Source organism: Carassius auratus, chromosome 20, assembly GCF_003368295.1.
Source record: "Carassius auratus strain Wakin chromosome 20, ASM336829v1, whole genome shotgun sequence".
Classification (NCBI taxonomy): domain Eukaryota; kingdom Metazoa; phylum Chordata; class Actinopteri; order Cypriniformes; family Cyprinidae; genus Carassius; species Carassius auratus.
In genome coordinates, this window is record NC_039262.1 from 8,920,602 (window position 1) to 8,942,270 (window position 21,669).

Genomic DNA, 21,669 nt, shown 5'->3' on the forward strand with positions numbered 1-21,669 from the left:
CTTTTTCTTTGTTGTAAATGATTTACAAAAATTGATTAATAAAAGTCCAATGTTGCACAAGAGTTTAAACCAAATGTTGACCTGGAAAATCCTTGATTGCATGTTGACCAATGTTATATGTGATTCGCAGACTGAGACACTGAGGTCTAAAATTAAGATCCTCTGTTTAATCTTATTTCTGTTGTAGCTTGTCATAAATATGTACAGCTATTACTTTCTAATACTTGCTGTGCTACACAACTGCTTTGCTAATACGCAGAGTGTTTCGGACCCAGGAAAATGCAGACTTGTCTTCAGCTCTGATGAGGTCCAAGTCATTTGTGTGTCTGTTAACTTCAAACAGTTACCCAGCAAGGACTTCCCAGGTAACACTACAGACCTCAGCGTACACTCCAGCAATTTAAGCTCCATTACATCTGATGACCTGAAGATCTTTTCCCATCTGAGGCGGCTCAGTTTGATCAGAAACCAGCTGCATACATTACCTGCGGACCTCCTTTTGGGCCTATCTAATCTTCATGTGCTTGACCTTACAGGTAATCAGTGTGTTTGGTTTTTACATTCTTCAAATTGAATCAATTTGTCTGTGTCTGTGCATCCCATAGAGACCGTCAGTCTGGCTGTGCATTAGTGGGAATATTTCTTTAATAGTAGGGACTCTTTCTAAGGGGTTACTTCGTTCCACCGTGGCTGAATTTGTAAAAGCATACTAGCACTATTTCTGACATAATAGTTGTGCTGGCTGTATGATATTTTAAATTCAGTCTTTATGGTGAGTCATTGATTCATTCAATTTAAAATAGTGATTCATTAAAAGATGCTGACTTAATTAGAATTAAACAATCAACTAAGTCATTGAATAATTTTATGAATTAAAATCAATCATTAAATCAATTTCTCAACCGATTTGTTAAAAAAACGCTGAATCATTCTGGAACAATTATCACTGAATCATTTCCCCAGCTGGTCCAATAAAAAACATGACAACCCTGAATGATAATACTATGGAAATCAACATAAAGAAAACTGCTGTGGAACAACTTGAGGGTGAATAAATAATGACACATTTTTATGTGAACTGTCCCTTTAAATCGTTCTCTCACTCACCCAACTGAATTGAGAAGTACTGCAGAATCAGAACAAGCACACTTGGTTAATAATATGATCCTGTCCTAATAGGTAACAAACTGACAGCTTTATCATCGCAAGTGTTTCATCATTCTCCTCTTGTGGAGCTCACACTCTCAGATAACCGGCTCTCTGACATAGATGCTGACTGTCTGCCTGTAAACAGCTCTCTCCAGAGGTTAGATTTGTCATCTAACAAATTTACCCAGCTGCCCGTGGCCTTCCTGCAAAGACTCAACAATCTAGAGAGCTTAGACTTCCGAAATAATCAGCTGGAGGAACTGACTCCTGGAGCTCTGACCTCTCTGCCCAAACTTGAGGCTCTGTACCTGGAAAACAACAGACTGAAGTCCTTAGATGTATCAGCATTCACTGGAAATCCACACCTTCGCCAGATGTTCTTGAGCGGCAACCGTTTGGAGAGCCTGCCTGATGGAATTTTCCTCAAGCAGGACGAACTTGTTTTCCTTGACCTCAGGAACAACTATCTGCAAAACCTGACTCCAGGTACATTGGATGGACGTCTGTATGCTGTGCTGTCTGGTAATCCATGGCACTGCAGCTCTAGTTTGGGATATCTATGGCATTGGCTGCGTATGAATAAAAAAAGAATTTTACATGATGATAAAATCACTTGTCAAACACCTGAACACATGAAGGGTAGAAACATCACTGAAATTGCTGCCACAGAGCTTGGCATCAAGGACTAAGAAAACACATATTTTAATAAAATACATATTTTAGAACATGCTGTCAAATATATTTTTTAAATCTTCTAAATACTTTACAAACTGTGAAATCTGAAAGATTTACTTACATAATGATCAAGAATTCATATTTCATGATTTCACTATACGCTATCAAATTTATTATTATTATTTATTTTTTATCAAATTTATTATTTAAGGCTACTCCTTAAAATTTCGTATAGACCTTTAAAGTAAATGTTTAAAAAGTTTTTTTGAACTCGAAAATCTTACCTATTTACAAATATTTTTGGATAGTTTCCAGTTAACTAAACACCTGTTTGGTACTATTTTTAAGAGCACGAAAAACCTGATGTTGGGCAGCAGAGGGCACTAAACTCTAATCGAAGTAATAAGAGGTACATATTTTATGTCCCGAGGGAAACTTACATTTTTAATTTTGTACGCTTGTCTTTTATAACTGTTCTGTCTGATATTGCTTTTAATAATACATTATAAACTGTAATTCACCCTATCTGTCTCTTGTCTTTTTGTCAATCAATTTGTTGAAGGCTGAGTCCTTAGAAATGCCTTCTGTATCTTTGTAAAATGCATTGTAGAGATTTATAACTCCTGTGTGCAAGGGCCATTTCCAGGGGAGGCTACTTATGAAAATGAAACCTTTTCATGGAGGGTATAAAGAGGATAGAAATTATCAGATTGCCCTCTTGTTCCAACTACCCCCCCCCCCCCCCCCCAGTACCCTTCATTCATTCATAGAGAGAGAGAGAGCAAGATCATGTCTGGGCTTCCAAAGAGTTTTTTTTTTTCTCAAAGCACTAAAATGCTTGTTTTATTAAAAGCACTAAAATGTAATTATTCAAGCAGGAAAATACCATGGTGAGTTATTAATGGGCATGTATAGTCCCCATTAAGAAATCCATAACAAATACTAGAAAAAAATAAAAAATAACATGACCTGACATGGTTGAAAGGTACGGATATGTTATGGATAATATAATAATAATTTAATTTGATAAAGTTTACACTTTTAAAACTTCGAAAATGCAAAAGGATGTGTCTGACCCTGTTTTCACCTTCTACATTAAGGATGTGAAGACTGGCTCAGTGTTCAGTGCAGTGTGATGATTTTTATAATTCCTTTGAGAGACTGACCATTACCTGAACTGTCTTTAACAATGCTTTTCAGGCCACAAATCTCATGCACTTTTATAGCCAGAATAAACCCTTTCAGAGGGTTTAAAGAGCTCACAGAGACTCACAAAAATGCTTTGTGACCTTGAAAATCTCTGAAGTTGACCAATAATGTTTAAGGCCAATGATCATATATCATTGTTTAGTTCTTACAATAAACAGAATTTACTGTAATCATTCATTTTTAAATTGAGAGGAGATGTGGCATAATTTATACTGATAATGATAAAAGAATGAGTATTCTTTTTGGAGAAAAGTATCATAATCTATTTAAGGGTATTCCACACCACTTAATCGTTACTAAAAGCATTTATGCTAATGGTTTGTTCAAAATGAATTCCCCTCCATTTGCTTGTGTATACATTAACAGCATTTCATTTTCAAAGGCAAAATTAAATCAAATGGTTTGTCTGTGCTGAATGAGATGTGATTAAAAAGGCCTATATATATATATATAATACTAGTCCCACAAGAATCAATGGGGGGTTGTTTTGATTCTGATGCGATTCACGAAACAAATGACTCTCTTGAACTGAATCAGTTCAAAATATGATCTGTTTGAATCAATCAAAGGAATCCTTCACCTTTGATTGTATAACTAAACTTTTTTAATGAAGGAAGATATATAGCTACGGCTACGGTTCAAATTTTAAACTGATGAAAGTGACATTTGAGACCTGTATAATGTTTTTAAAATGATTAGCTTAAGCTTAAGTGTCACACGATCCTTCAGAAACAGTTTAATTTCAGCACTGATAAAAAAAGAAAGAAAGAAATGTTTTGAATGATTTCTGAAGGATCATGTGACACTGAAGCTTGAGAATGCTTAAAAACTACCATGTAAGGGTGTGAATATGTGTGGGCAAAAAAAAAAACAACAACAAAAAAAAAAAACTTTCTGTCTGAAACACTCATTAGTCAAAAAGCTTTAAGAAGGTCACGCTAACTCTTTAAGAACTCTTAAAAACATTGTGCTCAGAATATTGCCCATATCCTGAGAGAAATATGATCATAAGTCTGCTTTATACCAGTCATTAATTATACAGAGTAATGGACCTGCTCTGCTCTGGACCCGGCTTGCTCTGCCACTCATGGCCAATTTCTTTAATTAGGCGTCTGCTGATAATGTAAGCACAGAATGTGAAATATATCTTCTATAAAATTGTGTCTTTTGCGGGGTCTTGCTCGACTGAAGGGCAGGAATGTTGTAGACAGAGTGGGCCGCCATAAGATTTAAGAGTAGGGATTTACTGGGCTTTTCAATCTTAGCTTGTCCGTGCCGTTCTAAGGATGACCTTGCTGTTGTGAGTAGACTAGTGTGTCTGTCACTTCCTGTAATGTGGAGCGATAAACCGGACTGAGATTCCTCACAGCAGCTGAGATGACATGGGGTGGTAAGGAATGGCTCCCTGAGAGCCACGTGTCTTTTTCATGCACTGACGAGATATTGACGGCTGAACACCGCACATATAACCTTTGTGGCATCATTTATATATGACTTGATACCGTCTGTCAACAGGAAGTTAAGTGTTCACCATCCAGTTTATTTATATTCTTCTTCATGCTCACAGTCCTTGAACGTTTAAGTTTTCTCAACTTTAGATTTTTTACAGTGTGTTATGTTTTATATAAAAAAAAATTTCAGAGTGTTTTAGAGTGAATAAACCTGAACAGAAACATTTACAAATAACATTTTTTCCCGAATAACTTTGCACAATGAATAGTTAATACTATTGTTAAATGTAACTGCTTTAAAAACGCTTTATGTAAAAAACCTTTTGGATTTCTCTCAACCTCCTAGCACTTTTTCTATTTTAAAAGCCCTGTTTTAAACAACAAAGTTTAAACCCACGAAAGGTGAATAGGCCTGTTGTTTTAGGCTTTTCAGAGTTTTCTCTCCCATTTTCTTTCCCTAATTTCCCACCATCAGTAAAGGTCAGTTTTGATCACTGTGATCAATCTTCTCTAGATTTAACCACAGTCCTGAAGTGTAGCAAGCAAGAAATAGCTTTGTTCTAAAAGAGAAAGGGGGCTTCTGTAGTACTTTAAAGTATCAGTTGTGCAACTGTACTTTTACTCCATTCTATCCACTGAAAATTACTTTTGATGAGGAAGGTCTCTTTCTCTCACCCCATTTAAATCACAAGTTTCTTTTACCTCTTAGTACTTTTATTGTAAGTGGATCTGCATATTTAAACAGTCATTTTATTCTTTTTTTTATTATTAAATAATACCTCCTAGAACCCGTAGAGGGGATACTTATTTTTAGAACTATAAAGCGGTAGGCTTTGAGATTCCAAAATGTGTCTTATGTGGAGGGGGCTGACTATGGGCTCTGGTTTCAATGTAGTGTGTGTAACTCAATACTGATCCATGTGCAATTGAGATTTTGGATGCCGTCAGCTGCACGGAACATGTGCTTCCCTCTTAGCTGGACAACAACATGAGGGTCTGAGAGTTATAGAGGTGCATTTTGCTGTTATTTATGTTGTAGACACTGATATGTGGCCTGTTTTCCCCATTTTGTGTTATGTGATGCTGATTTAGTTGTGCTGGTGGGGTCAGTGATTACTGGCTATTAGCACCGGCTGCTCTTTTGTCCACCCACATGCCAGATCTAAGCCATATCTCAGTGTCCAGCCAACAGTAGACCTACACGCAAAAACACAAAGATCTTTCCATGTGGGCACAAACACATTCATTGCATTAATTCTCTCAGACAGAATGAATAACACCCACACACAAACACACCCACATCCACGTCCATCCATGTCTTTCTGGAGCCAACAAATGAGTGACTGACACCCAAGGGACGCTCAAAGCACTGCTGCAAAATTCAAATCCTCTGGACACATCATTCAAACTCCCACAGAGGGGGATGGTGGTTCACACTATAATTTAATGGGCAGGTGAGATAAAAAAAAAATAAAAAAAAAAACACTAGGGAGAGAAAAAGCACTGATAAATTCATAGAGGACCAGATAAGACAGATTTTTTTTTTAATGTATTCTGATGTATCTAAAGCACCCTATTTTAGACATCAGCTGGCACATCATAGCATGCACATTCAGTCACCAGAGCAAAAACACACATATTGTTTGCTGGTTTTTGCTTAACAGTTTTGAACTACTGCAATTGTTCAGTCTAGATAGTAATAATAATAATTGAAACAATATTTTGCTGTCGTTTAATGCCAAATGGCTGCAGAAATGATAGAGGACAACTGTTTCATGTGGAATGAAAAGCAATACACAGTTATTTGAAAAGATTGTTGAAAAAATATGTTACAAAAATGTATACAAATTAGGTTGTGATTCAGAGTGCTCTAAATTCAAGTCATTGTTTTTCCCTCAGGCTTGTTCAGTTCAGAGACCAGTCAGATATTCTCATTACTGTAAGACGTCTGCAGAGACAAGCAGTCTTGAAGCCGTTGATGTGTGTAAGATTCAAATGATTGATTTCAATACACTTAATAATGTTTGAATACATTTAATTACGATCATCCCTTTGAGTTTACTTATCTATTGTTTAACTTCACTGTTTGTTGATTGTTGTGTTTTAATAGTTGCATTGACTCTTAGTAACCCATTTTATTTAATTTTTTTCTAATATTTTCTGAAAAGAGTCTTGGGAGTGTATATACACTTACAGTATAGCTACTATGTCAACACAGTCTCACTCTCTACTCGTCAAATGTCTGACGCATGGTCAAGTGATCTGGCGTCACTTTTTTGACGCACTGGGTATACCTTTGGCGTTATTTTTCAACGTGCAGGTTAGTCCAATAGACTTCTATAGAACTCAGCAGCGTTTAAATTTGACGTCTTGGTTCAGCACACCGCAACTACACTGAATAAATAAAAATAAATAATAGGCTACAAAAAAAATTATATATGACAGAGATCGTTTTTATCTGGCCCTCCAACTTGTTTTTAAGGGTTTAAATATTCTCGCAATCTGATATCAAAGTGATCTCTGTGCCAAAGCTTAGCGCGTTCATCAGTGGTGAGTTTAACAACACTCAACTGCAGGTAAAACAGCACTCAGCGGTGAGTTTGACCAAAGCAACGCTCAACTGCAGGGAAAACGACATAAAAGGTGAGTTTAACAACGCTCCAAGGCGCGTGCAAGTAAGCAGTTTAACCGTTTTCTTACAACCAATTTCGCTTATCGCTTATTCATAGTTCATCATCTCTATGAAATCACGTTCAAGAAGTCTCATTCAGCACACATCGCGATACTTGCCATCAGTTTCCATGTGCCACAGGGTCGGTGAGTAGATATAATTACGCTCTTTTAATGCCTGTTATAAAATTTATTCTGTCTTTATTAATCAGATTAGCGCCATATTGTTTACTCGCTGTATTATATCAGTCATCCGCGGCTGTCTTTGAGTTTCATTGCGTTTAACTAAATGAACACACCTGCTAACTAGTGTGATTAAACCCTGTCGGTCACGTGACGTGCCATAGACTTTCAATATATTCATTTCATGTCAAAGATGTAAATTTGTAGTAAAATCATGGTAACCACGACACGTACAATAGCAACAAATTAAATTTGAAGTTAAAACCCAGGAACGGGACATTTACCATGTTTTTGCCACAGTAACTGTAGTTCTACTATGGTATATTAATAACCAATACAACAATACAATAATCATCAAACTAACTTTGGTTGTACAACTGTAATGGTCGTTTTTGATGTGCTTTTATATTACAGATATCACACATTTACTGTATCATGCTTTTGATACCTTTTTATGTAAATCCAAAAAAAGTAAATAAATAAAAGGAAACATTTTTCCCTTCCTGCAGTTCATTCATATCAGTTTATATTTTAAATATTTTGCTCACAAAACATTATTAAAATTCTGTTTATAATTCTATTTTATTCTACCCCTCCCCCTTTCTTATTTTTATTATTATGTATTTTTTTTTGTTGTTGAAAAGATGTAAAGGAAGCAGTCATCCCTGTGGTGTTTGTGGAGAGGTTTTCCTTCAGAAATGGAGAAGACTGAAAGCTGCGGAGGCAGACATTTGCAGCAGTAAGTCTGTGTTGGTTTTACCTTTTTATCAAACTGCTGTTATAAATTGCACAGCATTTGTTGTTTCTTAAACTTTTGCACTGTCCAAATACCCACACTTACCATCTTTGCACTTGACCAATCGATTATTTATTTGACGTATTTCCTATGTTTAGGCCAAGTGTTCGAGTGAGCATGGTGACCACAAGTGTGTGTCGAACTTTTCATGACCTGATGACAGTGGTTCCCGTTCCTGATCCTGGAGAACCCCAGCACTGCACGGTTTTGGCGTCTCTCTTATCTCACAAACACACTTTTGAGGTCTTGGAGTCTTCACTGATGAGCTGATGAGTTGAATCAGGTGTGTTTGATCAGGGAGACATCTTAAATGTGCAGTGTTGGGCTTCTCCAGGACCAGGATTGGGAGCCACTGCCTTATGGGACACACTTAAGTGTTTACAGAGTTTTTAGTTTGATCATTCAACTTTGCATTTTAAAATAAATTAATTGAAAAATTATTTTCAATATCTAATTATTATTATTATTATTATTATTATTATTATTATTATTATTATTATTATTATTAATATTAATATTTTACATACATTGTAAAGGTTTCCGTGACCCCTTGTGAGATCTCGACAAAAGGTCTCACAATTTATTCCAAAAATTGATGCATGATGGGATACACTAAGCCTGGTATAGAGCTCCGGAGCGGTATTGGAGATAATGTGGGTTTAGTGTTCATTAAGGGCACTGCGCTTTGGCATTATTAAGACTTGCGCACTACTGATAACAGTCCTGTTAGCTTGTAATATTTTTTTTTTATATATATATGAATATAGCTGTATAATTACACACACACATACGCACAGTAATGTATAAGATGCATGTAATGTAGTAATATTTTTCTTTCTTTCTGTCTTACAGGATTGTTTGCAGAAAATGCTGTTCAAGCTCAACAGCTCTTTTAAGAGCCAACCCTCACAAACCTTCCTAAAAACTAAAAGAGCTGTTACTGAGTCTCAGCGAATCTTGCCATGATCAGCTCTTCCCAGGTACATTTGTTTAAAATATTTTTGAATCAACATTTACTCATCAAATGCTCTGGTCTGAATCTTATTTTAAATTAACTTAATTATATGTTTAATGAGCAATGTTAATTGCACACAGAGTAAGATTATCTTGTTTTTCAGAAGAGAAGGAAGACCAAGGAAATGATTTGCTCATGAGGAATGAAGACGGCCATCTTGAGCCCAAACAAAGACAGAAGTCCTCTGGTATGTGTGTGTTGAAGCAATGCTGTGCAATGCTGTGTTATGTGTTACAGCACTTTATGATTTTATCTCACAGGACTGTTCATCTCAGCCGTAATTTATTCTTTCCTTGTTTTTATTCTTAATAAAAAAAAAAATTATATACAGCTATTACAATTAAATCATGTAGGCAAAGTGTGACCCGAATATTTTTAAACTTTAAGTAAAAAAATAAATAAAAAAAAAACACCAACTGTTTGTCTTAAATAAAAGAATACAAGTTTTATGTAAGTGGTTTACATTATTTCATTGTTTCATAAATGTTGTATTATAAATTGTGGATTGATAGTTGATTGGTTTGAAGCCAGGCCTTACACTAAAACACATTTGTGAGAGAAGTCAGGAACTTTGAAGATAAATTAGAGAGGGAAAAAAGACACATTTACTGCAACAATAGATGAATTATAGAGGCAAAAAATTCTGTCACATGCTAAGGGGTGTCTCATGAGCAAGTCCTTTGCCTTAATTCTTGCAGAATGAAATTTTTATTGCAGTATTTTAATTTGTACAGATGATCTCATCAGCCAAATGGGGGGTTTTGACCAAGTGATGCTCTTGAAAGGACTGAAAGAAGAGGATGTGGTAAATTGTCTTCAGAGAAAAACCTTCTCAAAAGGTCTCAAAACAGCTTGAAGAATGGTAAGTGTACAGTACTACAAGGGTCATAGTTGCTCACCCTGCTAAAATCACACAGAACATAAGCTGAGCTCTCTGTCAATTAAACAACTTAATCTGTATTGTTTGTTTCACTTTGACCAGGTCTGGGATCTTAGGACTGAGAGATCCTCTGGCTGAGGGAAGCTACACCACATCAGTGCTGGATATCAACCACAAACTGTTTCCAGACACGAGAGAAGAAGATCACGATGGGGAGATGAAACCAGTTTAGATGTGATGATGGGAATCATTATTTTCTGGAACAGTATCACATGTCTTATATGCATCACATGATCTGTATCACAGTTGACTGGATGGATTATTTTTACTTTTAAGGACATTTCATCACTCATCTGTGTGAACTGATTAATTTATGATATTAATGAATTTTTGATCCTTTATTATTTTCCTTGAATTGTGTTTGTCTTGAAGCTACTTTATCAACTTCATAGTCTATGCTTCAATAAAATTAATATGGTGAATATTGTGTGTTGAAAATTCTTGGTAAATTCATAATTTTACTAGATACTGTAGGCTACTATGGGTTTATTCTACACTTGAAAAACTACATATTAATTACCAGGATTATTTTTTGCTTAAACATTAATGACATCTGGAACAACAATACACCAGAAAGTTATTATTGTATATATTTAATCACAAATATGCCTATATATCTATATAAAGGGATTTACTAGATGAATTATTTTGAAAAGCCATTTACTTTATAGTTACAAACACTTGAGGGATAACTGAGAATGTAGAAGCAATGATCAACATGGATCTTGTACTGCATTAAATCCAAGAGCACGCACATTACTGATGTTCAGCATCTGAGGACCCAGATAAGGGGATGAGGAGGACATTTTTACACTGATTGTTGCTAATTAGTTAATATATATAGTATTCTGAGTACTCCATGAATTATTCCTTGTGGAAAAGTGAAGTATCACAATGTGTATAAATTGTCCTTGATTACTGCTTAACAGTGGGGAATAGATAATGGCATGTTGTTGCAGGTTTATCCATTATATTTATTACTGTTAACTTCAAAAATAAAATAAATAATCTATAATTTTTATTATTAAATCATTTCTTTCTAATTTTGCCATGTTTCATCAGATGGCCTCACCATGTCCTGTCAAAAGCTTTACTGCTCATGACATAAGAATAAGAAAAGGTTAGTCTATGAAAACTGTCAGATATAAATGTGACTCAGCTCAGTTTGTTGTCCATTATGAGGAGAATACATACATGTAGGTTTTACTGCCCTTCTACCCCCAGGGGCCCAGTAGCACCCCCCGGAAGAGCCAAAAACTGTAAATTTGAAATGGCTGTAAATCAGAGTCCAATTAATGAATCAAAGAGAAAACCAGAATAATTTTTACTTATGCTATGCTGATAAAATAATGTCGGGCACAGTTTTCAGAAATAAATGGAAATGTTTCATAAAGCCATTTTAAATATTGCTCCCTCTAAAATACCAAATTTCACTCTGTCTTTCAATTATATCATAGAGGTTTACACAATGAAACTATTCATATATCCAGTTTTCCATTAAATATATTATTTATTTCATTTCGTCAATAAAACGATTTAAACTACATTACCCACAAGCCTCCGTCGTTCTATATATGGAAAGGCGAAACTAGGGGCTGTTTTTTGTAGTTCATCGAAGTTATGATTAGGGTTAGGGTTAGGATCTCGCTAAAGAGGTAATTTTCCTCAACATAGCAACCCTTAATTGTTGACTTAATATATTACTAATGTGATAATAGTAGCAAAACGTTCTTCTGTAACACGATGCGCTGTTTAGTATGGGTTAAAGGATAGTCCAACCACAGACAACCCTGCGATGACAAGGGACATTGACAGCCAATGATATCAAAGCTGAGCAGCGGCGTCACGCTTCCTTATCCATTTATGACCGATGACTTTCGTTTTTCGGCTGAAGGGATAGATTGGTTAACAATCAATAACATTTGCTACCTATTAGATTGTGTTTTATTAACGTCTACACCTTCCTCCAACAATAATGCAAATGCGCTAATTATTGTTTTCAGCTTGACAAAAATTGGGCAATATTGATGAGCACATGGCCAGCATTCGCAGTTCTATCGAACCGATTCCTCTCATTAAATCTTTTTTTTTTTTTCAAAGACAGGTGCATTTTCTAATCAAATGATTAGCTTGTAACATTTAAATTGCATGTTGTTTTGTTTTAAATCTATAAAAATTATTCACTTTAGTTTTTCTGTGATTTGCCATTCTTTACCAATTGAACTCTAGCAATAAAAACAGAGTTAAAAAAACTGATTCAAAGACAAATTGCCCATATAACTGCACTGCATCCTCTGTCAATAAGTTGTTTTTGCCACTATGAAGAATAAAAATTCTTTGCAAATACTTTTATTTAAAAAAAAAGTAAATACAGATAGTCTTTCAGAGAACACTGAAGAATTTATTTGACCAAAAAGTGATACAACACACTGTTTCAAACTCAGAAAATAAAGACCATGAAGACATGCATGTCAAGTGTGCAATATCATCTATAAACCTCCATCAGCACAGCATCAAATAAACACTGATTGTCCGAACAATGGAAGAAAGATAACGTTCAGGAAAACAAACACCCGCTACATAAAATTGCAGAAATAAAACTGACAATAACATCATTCACTTCATGACTGGAACTAGGGGATGGCTGTGCATGAATACGTCCTTTACGAAAACTCCTGATGAGAACTGATGTTTGTTTTTTTATGATAAAAGCACCAGAAGTAAAGTTTACTGTATGAAGCTTGAAAAAGAGAACACAATGCTTTATCAATATAAAAATACTATTTTCAACCATTGTTTTGATCACTGGTTCTGTATACAATATATGGGTTGCTGGAAGGTCACAATGTATTCATTATAAGCTTAGAACTAAAACAAAACTGCACTGCAAAGTCTAAACACTGATAAAGGGAGCATTTCTGTGTGTGTTGGGAAGATAAAGAGTTAAAGAGGTGAGTCCTTGTGCATGATCGAGAAGAACATCATTATCTGCGAACAATCCTGAAAGACAGAAAGGAAGGAAATATTATTACATGCTACTTTTAGACCATAAAACCAGCCTCTGTAAAGATGCTGTATAATTATATATTAAATGCATCTATTATTAAAAGCTAGTCAATAATAGCAAGCTATATTCATATGAATTATAAAAAAATATATTACATGCTTAAAGGAATGTTATCAGTAGTGTAATTGATCTGCTCACGGAAACCTTTCCAATGTATGTGAAATATTATTATTATTAATAATAATAATAATAATAATAATTAGATACTGAGAATAATTTGGAAGTAAAACAAAGTGTTGCATGTTTTCTTGGTGTACAGAAAAGTATATTTATTTTGTACATCATTTGCAACTGCTTTTTTTTCACTTAATTAGAAGCCCCAAAAATTTAATTGTCCTCTGTAATAGGGACTAATGAAAAGAGAATTAGAATTTCTTTTAAAATGCAAAGTTGAATAATAATCAAAAAAAAAAAAAAAATCTCTGTAAACACTTAAGTGTGTCCCGTAAGGCAGTGGCTCCCAATACTGGTCCTGGAGAAGCCCAACACTGCACATTTGAGATGTCTCCCTGATCAAACACACCTGATTCAACTCATCAGCTCATCAGTGAAGACTCCAAGACCTCAAAAGTGTGTTTGTCAGATAAGAGAGACGCCAAAACCGTGCAGTGCTGGGTTCTCCAGGATCAGGATTGGGAACCACTGTCATCAGGTGATGAAAAGTTCGACACACACTTGTGGTCACCATGCTCACTCGAACACTTGGCCTAAACATAGGAAATACGTCAAATAAATAATCGATTGGTCAAGTGCAAAGATGGCAAGTGTGGGTATTTGGACAGTGCAAAAGTTTAAGAAACAACAAATGCTGTGCAATTTCTAACAGCAGTTTGATAAAAAGGTAAAACCAACACAGACTTCCTGCTGCAAATGTCTGCCTCCGCAGCTTTCAGTCTTCTCCATTTCTGAAGGAAAACCTCTCCACAAACACCACAGGGATGACTGCTTCCTTTACATCTTTTCAACAACAAAAAAAAATACATAATAATAAAAATAAGAAAGGGGGAGGGGTAGAATAAAATAGAATTATAAACAGAATTTTAATAATGTTTTGTGAGCAAAATATTTAAAATATAAACTGATATGAATGAACTGCAGGAAGGGAAAAATGTGTCCTTTTATTTATTTACTTTTTTTGGATTTACATAAAAATGTATCAAAAGCATGGTACAGTAAATGTGTGATATCTGTAATATAAAAGCACATCAAAAACGACAATTACAGTTGTACAACCAAAGTTAGTTTGATGATTATTTTATTGTTGTATTGATTATTAATATACCATAGTAGAACTACAGTTACTGAGGTAAAACATGGTAAATGTCCCGTTCCTGGGTTTTAACTTCAAATTTAATTTGTTGCTATTGTACATGCCGTGGTTACCATGATTTTACTACAAATTTACATCTTTGACATGAAATGAATATATTGAAAGTCTATGGCACGTCACGTGACCGACAGGGTTTAATCACACTAGTTAGCAGGTGTGTTCACTTAGTTAAACGCAATGAAACTCAAAGACAGCCTCGGATGACTGATATAATACAGCGAGTAAACAATATGGCGCTAATCTGATTAATAAAGACAGAATACATTTTATAACAGGCATTAAAAGAGCGTAATTATATCTACTCACCGACCCTGTGGCACATGGAAACTGATGGCAAGTATCGCGATGTGTGCTGAATGAGACTTCTTGAACGTGATTTCATAGAGATGATGAACTATGAATAAGCGATAAGCGAGAATGGTGTGTAAGAAAACGGTTAAACTGCTTACTTGCACGCGCCTTGGAGCGTTGTTAAACTCACCTTTTTATGCCGTTTTCCCTGCAGTTGAGTGTTGCTTTGGTCAAACTCACCGCTGAGTGCTGTTTTACCTGCAGTTGAGTGTTGTTAAACTCACCACTGATGAACGCGCTAAGCTTTGGCACAGAGATCACTTTAATATCAGATTGCGAGAATATTTAAACCTCAAAAACAAGTTGGAGGGCCAGATAAAAACGATCTCTGTCATATATATATATATATATATTTTTGTAGCCTATTATTTATTTTTATTTATTCAGTGTAGTTGCGGTGTGCTGAACCAAGACGTCAAATATAAACGCTACTGAGTTCTATAGAAGTCTATCGGACTAACCTGCACGTTGAAAAATAACGCCAAAGGTATACCCAGTGCGTCAAAAAAGTGACGCCAGATCACTTGACCATGCGTCAGACATTTGACGAGTAGAGAGTGAGACTGTGTTGACTATGTTGGCATATTAATAAAAGGTGACTAAACCGGATAAAGAACCATTTTATATTAAAAGCTTGAAGATTTGATTACTGACATGAAACGATTTATTGTTGAGCAGAGGGTTAGAGTTATATCAATGATATCTAAACAGACAGACAGACAGACAGATAGATTTCCATACTGTAATCACAGTGTGCTGTTCATATTGATTATTTCTGTTTCTGAATTAGTTTATTATTCTAGTTTATTATTCAAGTATTGAGGACAAGCGCAAATCACTCTGTACTGTAGTTATTCGAGAATTTGTGGGCAGGTGGGCCTTTGGACACATTTGTCTGATCACCAAGTAACGGGATGTGTGTGTCACTCTTGGTCGCGCTCACAGCAGCGCTATCCCACACCGAGCTGCTGCCAGCCGAAGCTGTTCTTCCAGCCTCCGGACACTCCTGCGCTTCCTCCTTCGCGCGTAACGCCATGAGTTCGATCTCATGTTTGGCAGCGGTTTCTAGCACTCGTTGCTTACTGTAAACAATGACGAAGTTGTTTATAATCGGGTGGATTGGCAACGCTATAGCTATTACACCACATAGAAAACTGACAGCCGCGTTACACCTGCCCAGTGTTGTTTTAGGATAGATGTCTCCATAACCCACAGTGGTCATGGTAATGATAGCCCACCAGAAGGACTGGGGGATGCTGGTGAACATGGTCTCCGGGTGGTTCTGCTCCAATGTATACCCCAGCGCGGAAAACAGGAAAATCCCCACGCTCATGTACATCAGTAACAGACCCAGCTCTTTCAAGCTGCTTTTGAGTGCGAATGTAAGCGTTTGCAGACCTGCTGAGTGGCGCGCGAGTTTGAAAATGCGCGCAATGCGCATGATGCGCAACGCCTGCACTGCCTGCTGGACATTGGCGAGCTCCATGATAGCAGTGCCCAAATGCGTAAGAATCAACACCACGTAGAACGGCATGATTGCTAGAAAGTCTATTATATTCATGAAGGAAAACACAAAGCGCAACTGGTTCGAAGAGGACAGGAAACGCAAAATGTATTCCACTGTGAACCAGATGATGCAAGCCGTCTCGATGGACTCAAGGGTCGGGTGTTCCACGAGGTTACCCTGGGCATCTTGCACTTGCAGCTCCGGGATGGTTCCCACGCACATGACCACAGAAGAGAGCAGGATCAACGCGAACGACACCACTGCGATTATGCGCGAGGCTAAAGATGACTCTGGTTTCTCCATGAGTTTCCACAGGAACGCTTGACACTTCTGACCTCTAGTGACCCTCACATCATCCTCCAGGTCGTCCAGGATGGTCTTGACCTTCTCTGCTATTTCTGCCAGCTCGGTTTGCACCTCATTTAAACTGCTTATACAGCATTCATCTAGATACTCCTCGTCTATCTCCCAATAGTCCATCTCTCTCATGAAGCGCATGGGACAGATTCCTCGCTTTATATGAATCTCTCCGTAGTAATATAGTTCTAGGATGCATTTGAAGGCCTCTGGGTCTCTATCGAAGTAAAACTCTCGCTTTAAGTCGTCATAGTCATCACAGAGTGTGCAGAGATCTTCATGTGTGGAATCCGTTGCTCGGTTCACCAGCTCCGCCAAACGCGTCTCGGGATATCGGTTCAGCACGTCCCCGTGGAGAATGTGCTTGACACCACCGATATTCACAGCAATCTCCGTCTCCTCACTCGCCCCGGAGCCGTTACTGTCCGCGTAACGAGTCCTCGGGAACTCCCACATGTCAACTGATACAATCCAGAGTTTTAGACAAAAACAAAATAAGAATCATTTTTAATCTAGAGGACCATATGGCATAAAAATCAGCATGTCCATTACTAATAGTTTGATAAATATTACAGGAGAGACCGGGGCTAGACACTTCCACATAATTTCAGACTTTGATTTTTTTTTTATCTGCTTCTACTTGTGCTTCTAAAGACTACGTTGCTTGAACATATGATGACCTTTTATGACAACATTTGCCAACATATGGGCACAATGGGGTAAGTGTCACAATGTAAACTCCTTTTGTAAATCCCGGGACAACATAAGCGTAAAAGAAGACTTAAATATGATATCCTTACTAGGACAAAAATATTGTAAGTGATCGGTTATATACATTTATAGGCTAACGTTTAAAATGTATGACGTTTGAAAACTAGCTTAATTTGTCTGAGAGCAGATTATACAGAAAAGATATTAATATTTTCATAAAAATTCTAATTTACGAAGTGTTTTGATTTTGGCACCAACATAAAGCCTAAACCATTGCTAAGACTAGTTACTGTGATACAGCCCCTGACATTTTCCCCATGTGAAAGCTATAGCCCCGGTTTCCTCTTTTCTATTTGTAAATTAGCAAGAAAGAGGACAAAACTCGTTTTGCTCGCTTTAAGATTAAATAGGTTTATTTATTGTATTGAAGAAAAAAAAACGATTTTTACCTAAGGATTCAATACATTATTCAAACTGAATAAAGGCAAAGTTGTGTTTACATTAAAGTCGAGTGCTCCACGTTTAAATAATGTTCTAATGCAAATGCTAAATTGTAATTTCAAAACAAAAAACTTACATATGTTTGGATCAAAACCTGTGAAGAAAGTCCTGAAAAGCTTCCGACTGCAGCTGCATGATGTCCGCGTGTAGAGCAGAATAAATCCGAAAGCGCAACATGAGTAAAGACGGGTGACATGAACAGAAATAAGGTGTGTGTGTGTGTGTGTAGGGATGGAGCAGGCGTGATGGGAGGGGTGGAGAGTCATAAATTGTTTTCAGATTGAAGGACCAGGGACAGGCAGCAACTCAGGGAGTCATAAAACATATACTTTCTTACTGTGGTTATAATTGATAAGGGTTCATTTAAAAATAAAACTTGACATCTCATGTCACTCGCACTTTCTTAAACTTTTATTTACACTCATACAGTTTCTTACAGCCTATTATTTCAATTATAGAATATTTCGAATGTAAAATTCGACTATACGTAAGCTTTTCTTTTGAAATACACTGCTTTCTCGACCCACTCAGTACAAGTAAATGCACACTAGAAAGCCCTTTGATAAGTTACTCTTGTGGTTTGTGTCAAACAGCAGTAGTCCAGCGGTGAGTTAGCACACGCAGCAGCTCAATGTTGTGTTGAAATATCCCACTCTAGTGTTGAAAAGTGAAAACTGCAAGGCAACAACACGTGCCAGGTGATAACTCTGGAATACCTGACTCACTTTTGCAGTCCACACGCTGCTTGTATCTTTATCTTTATCAGTCAATTTTTTAACACATATAATTTTTTCAATTTTTTAAAGTGTCGATAATGTTTATTTCATCTCAATAACTTCAATATAAAATATCAAGCAGTTTTGGAATATTTATATTTTAGTAATACAGATTAGAAATTACATTCTATTTTAAGGTATGTTTCAAAATCTGCTAGTTTTGATTACTGGAATGAAAGGATTTATTTACTTATATTCTGGACACCGGCGGCGTTATTTTCTGAAAGAGATGCATCATCATAGCCGATAGATAGATCAGACACAGCACTATCCCACACCGAGCTGTTGTCAACCGAAGCCTGTGATGGCATTTTTGTAGACTCCGGACAGCCCTGCGCTTCATCCTTCGCACGTAACGCCATGAGTTCAATCTCATGCTTTGCAGTGGTTTCTAGCACACGCTGCTTACCGTAAACAATGACGAAGTTGTTAATGATCAGGTGAACTGGTAGCGCGATAGCTACGATTCCACACAGGAAACTCACAGCGGCGTTACACCTGCCCAGCGTTGTTTTAGGATAGATGTCTCCATAACCCACAGTGGTCATGCCAACGATACCCCACCAGAGGGACTGTGGGATGCTGGTGAACATGGTCTCCGGGTGGCTCTGCTCAAATGTGTACACCAGTGCAGAGAACAAGAAAATTCCCACAGTCATACACGTGAGCATCAGACCCAACTCTCTTAAGCTGTTTTTGAGCGCTACGGCGAAAGCTTGCAGCCCTGCTGAATGGCGCGCGAGTTTGAAAATGCGTGCAATGCGCAAAATGCGCAACGCCTGCACTGAATGTTGAATATCGGCCAGCTCAATCTGAGCAGCACCCAGAATCAACACTAAGTAGTACGGCATGATGGCTAGAAAGTCTACTATATTCATGAAGGAAACCACAAAGCGCAATTTGTTCGAAGAGGACACGAAACGCAAAATGCATTCAAGGGTGAACCAGATGATGCAAGCCGTCTCGATGGACTCAAGGGTCGGGTGTTCCACGAGGTTACCCTGGGCATCTTGCACTTGCAGCTCCGGGATGGTTCCCACGCACATGACCACAGAAGAGAGCAGGATCAACGCGAACGACACCACTGCGATTATGCGCGAGGCTAAAGATGACTCTGGTTTCTCCATGAGTTTCCACAGGAACGCCTTGACACTTCTGACCTCTAGTGATCCTCACATCATCGTCCAGGTCGTCCAGAATGGTCTTGACCTTCTCTGCTATTTCTGCCAGCTCGGTTTGCACCTCATTTAAACTGCTTATACAGCATTCATCTAGATACTTCGCATCGATCCCCCAATAGTCCATCTCTCTCATGAAGCGCATGGGACAGATTCCTCGCTTTATATGAATCTCTCCGTAGTAATATAGTTCTAGGATGCATTTGAAGGCCTCTGGGTCTCTGTCGAAGTAAAACTCTCGCTTTAAGTCATCATAGTCATCACAGAGTGTGCAGAGATCTTCATGTGTGGAATCCGTTGCTCGGTTCACCAGCTCCGCCAAACGCGTCTCGGGATATCGGTTCAGCACGTCCCCGTGGAGAATGTGCTTGACACCACCGATATTCACAGCAATCTCCGTCTCCTCACTCGCCCCGGAGCCGTTACTGACCGCGTAACGAGTCCTCGGGAACTCCCACATGTCAACTGAAAATGAATAAATGAATAAATTAGCTAATTAGCTAGATAGATAGATATATATGATATTTTAAAAACCCATCCCCTTGCCTTGACTAATAAAAAATATAGAAGACCGGGGGCTAGTTGTCAAAGTTTTTGCATCGGTGAATATTTACAAGTATGCATTTTAAGATAGCTAGATAGTTATTGAGAAAATGCTGACCAATTGTGACACACTATGGGGTAAGTTGTCAGAATCTGGCATTATGCTCTATAGACAAAACTAAAGTAAAACGATTATAAATTACAAAACAATTCATAAGGCAAAAAAAAAAAAAAAAAATCCAGCAGTTGTTTGGACAAAACACTCTAATATATTATATACTAATTAATGTAATGTTTATATTAATATTATGCACATGTAATAAAATAAATGCAATGATTATCAGGCGTAATTAATAATCAAAACAATGTGACATCTTACTCAACCTCACATTATTGAATAATGCTTTTCTTCTTGTTCTTAGTTCCGTAGTTAAACCTGAATGTATGCTAAAAGCAAACAAACAAACAAAAAACTGCAATTGAGTTTGGGCACATGTTCAAATGTAAAGGTCATTTGTGATTAAAACTTACTTATGTTTGGACTGCAGTCTGTAAAAAAAAGTCTTCAGAGTCTCCTATTCATGCCACTGCTCTTCTGTGTAAATGTCGCTATAACGGACGTGTTTGACCGTTGCGCTTGCGTCTTTTGAAGTCGAGAGACTGTGTTTCCCCCATTCAAATCTCACTTAGCATAATAGGGTAAGATTGAGGGGAATTAATTGATCACCTTATGATCTCTCTTTTTTTTTTACACGAATACGTATAAACGAATTATGTTTATATTATAATATATAATTGTAAATAAGTGCAAAACAGCCAACTAGAATTTATGTATTTATTGCAGTTTTTTTAGTCTATGATTTATTGTCGCAACATCCCCATCTAGTGTTGAAAAATGGAAACTGCAGCGCCAAAGATCAATTCGTTTTGCAACAGTCATAGTGCAGCCTTCAAAAATCGGCCAAATGAAGTCATCTCAGCAGACGGGAACTGAAGCGAACATTGAATTCGGTCTTGATGCCTTCCTACCTTGGAATGCGTCCTCCGGAGGCAGCATTTTTTTTCAGTTTTCGGATGCAGCCGTGTTTGCCATCCGTGTACTGGTTTACATGCTTAGCAATTAATATAAAAAAGTTTTCAGATTCTTGTATTTAAAATGGTTTATTTCGTTCCCCCATCATTTAACAGGTCCCCCAAAAAATTTACCTATGTAAGTACCTAATTAAGTTATTTGGGTTTTAGAATCAATATTAGTCTTAA

The 21,669-nt window shown here is 37.1% G+C and overlaps 2 protein-coding genes and 1 pseudogene across 3 annotated transcripts; 1 reads left to right on the plus strand and 2 right to left on the minus strand.

Annotated features, from left to right (window-relative positions):
- The first annotated feature begins 104 nt into the window (after positions 1–104).
- On the plus strand, positions 105–2,349 carry LOC113120811 (leucine-rich alpha-2-glycoprotein-like). The gene is made up of 2 exons (XM_026290882.1): positions 105–536; positions 1,180–2,349. Exons 1-2 carry the CDS (start codon positions 200–202, stop codon positions 1,836–1,838), a joined length of 996 nt encoding a protein of 331 aa, XP_026146667.1. The 5' UTR covers positions 105–199; the 3' UTR covers positions 1,839–2,349.
- A 13,128-nt stretch (positions 2,350–15,477) lies between these two features.
- LOC113120807 (potassium voltage-gated channel subfamily F member 1) lies at positions 15,478–21,004 on the minus strand. 2 transcript variants are annotated; one of them, XM_026290880.1, is made up of 2 exons: positions 20,941–21,004; positions 15,478–17,161 (listed from the first exon to the last, which is right to left on the minus strand). In XM_026290880.1, the coding sequence occupies exon 2, from the start codon at positions 17,154–17,156 to the stop codon at positions 15,672–15,674; it is 1,485 nt and encodes a 494-aa protein (XP_026146665.1). In that variant the 5' UTR covers positions 17,157–17,161; positions 20,941–21,004; the 3' UTR covers positions 15,478–15,671. The 2 variants fall into 2 exon arrangements, with proteins under 2 accessions (XP_026146665.1, XP_026146664.1); XM_026290879.1 differs by lacking the exon at positions 20,941–21,004 and adding an exon at positions 17,989–18,187.
- Positions 18,845–21,031, minus strand: LOC113120810 (potassium voltage-gated channel subfamily F member 1-like; annotated as a pseudogene).
- Positions 21,032–21,669: the final 638 nt, after the last annotated feature.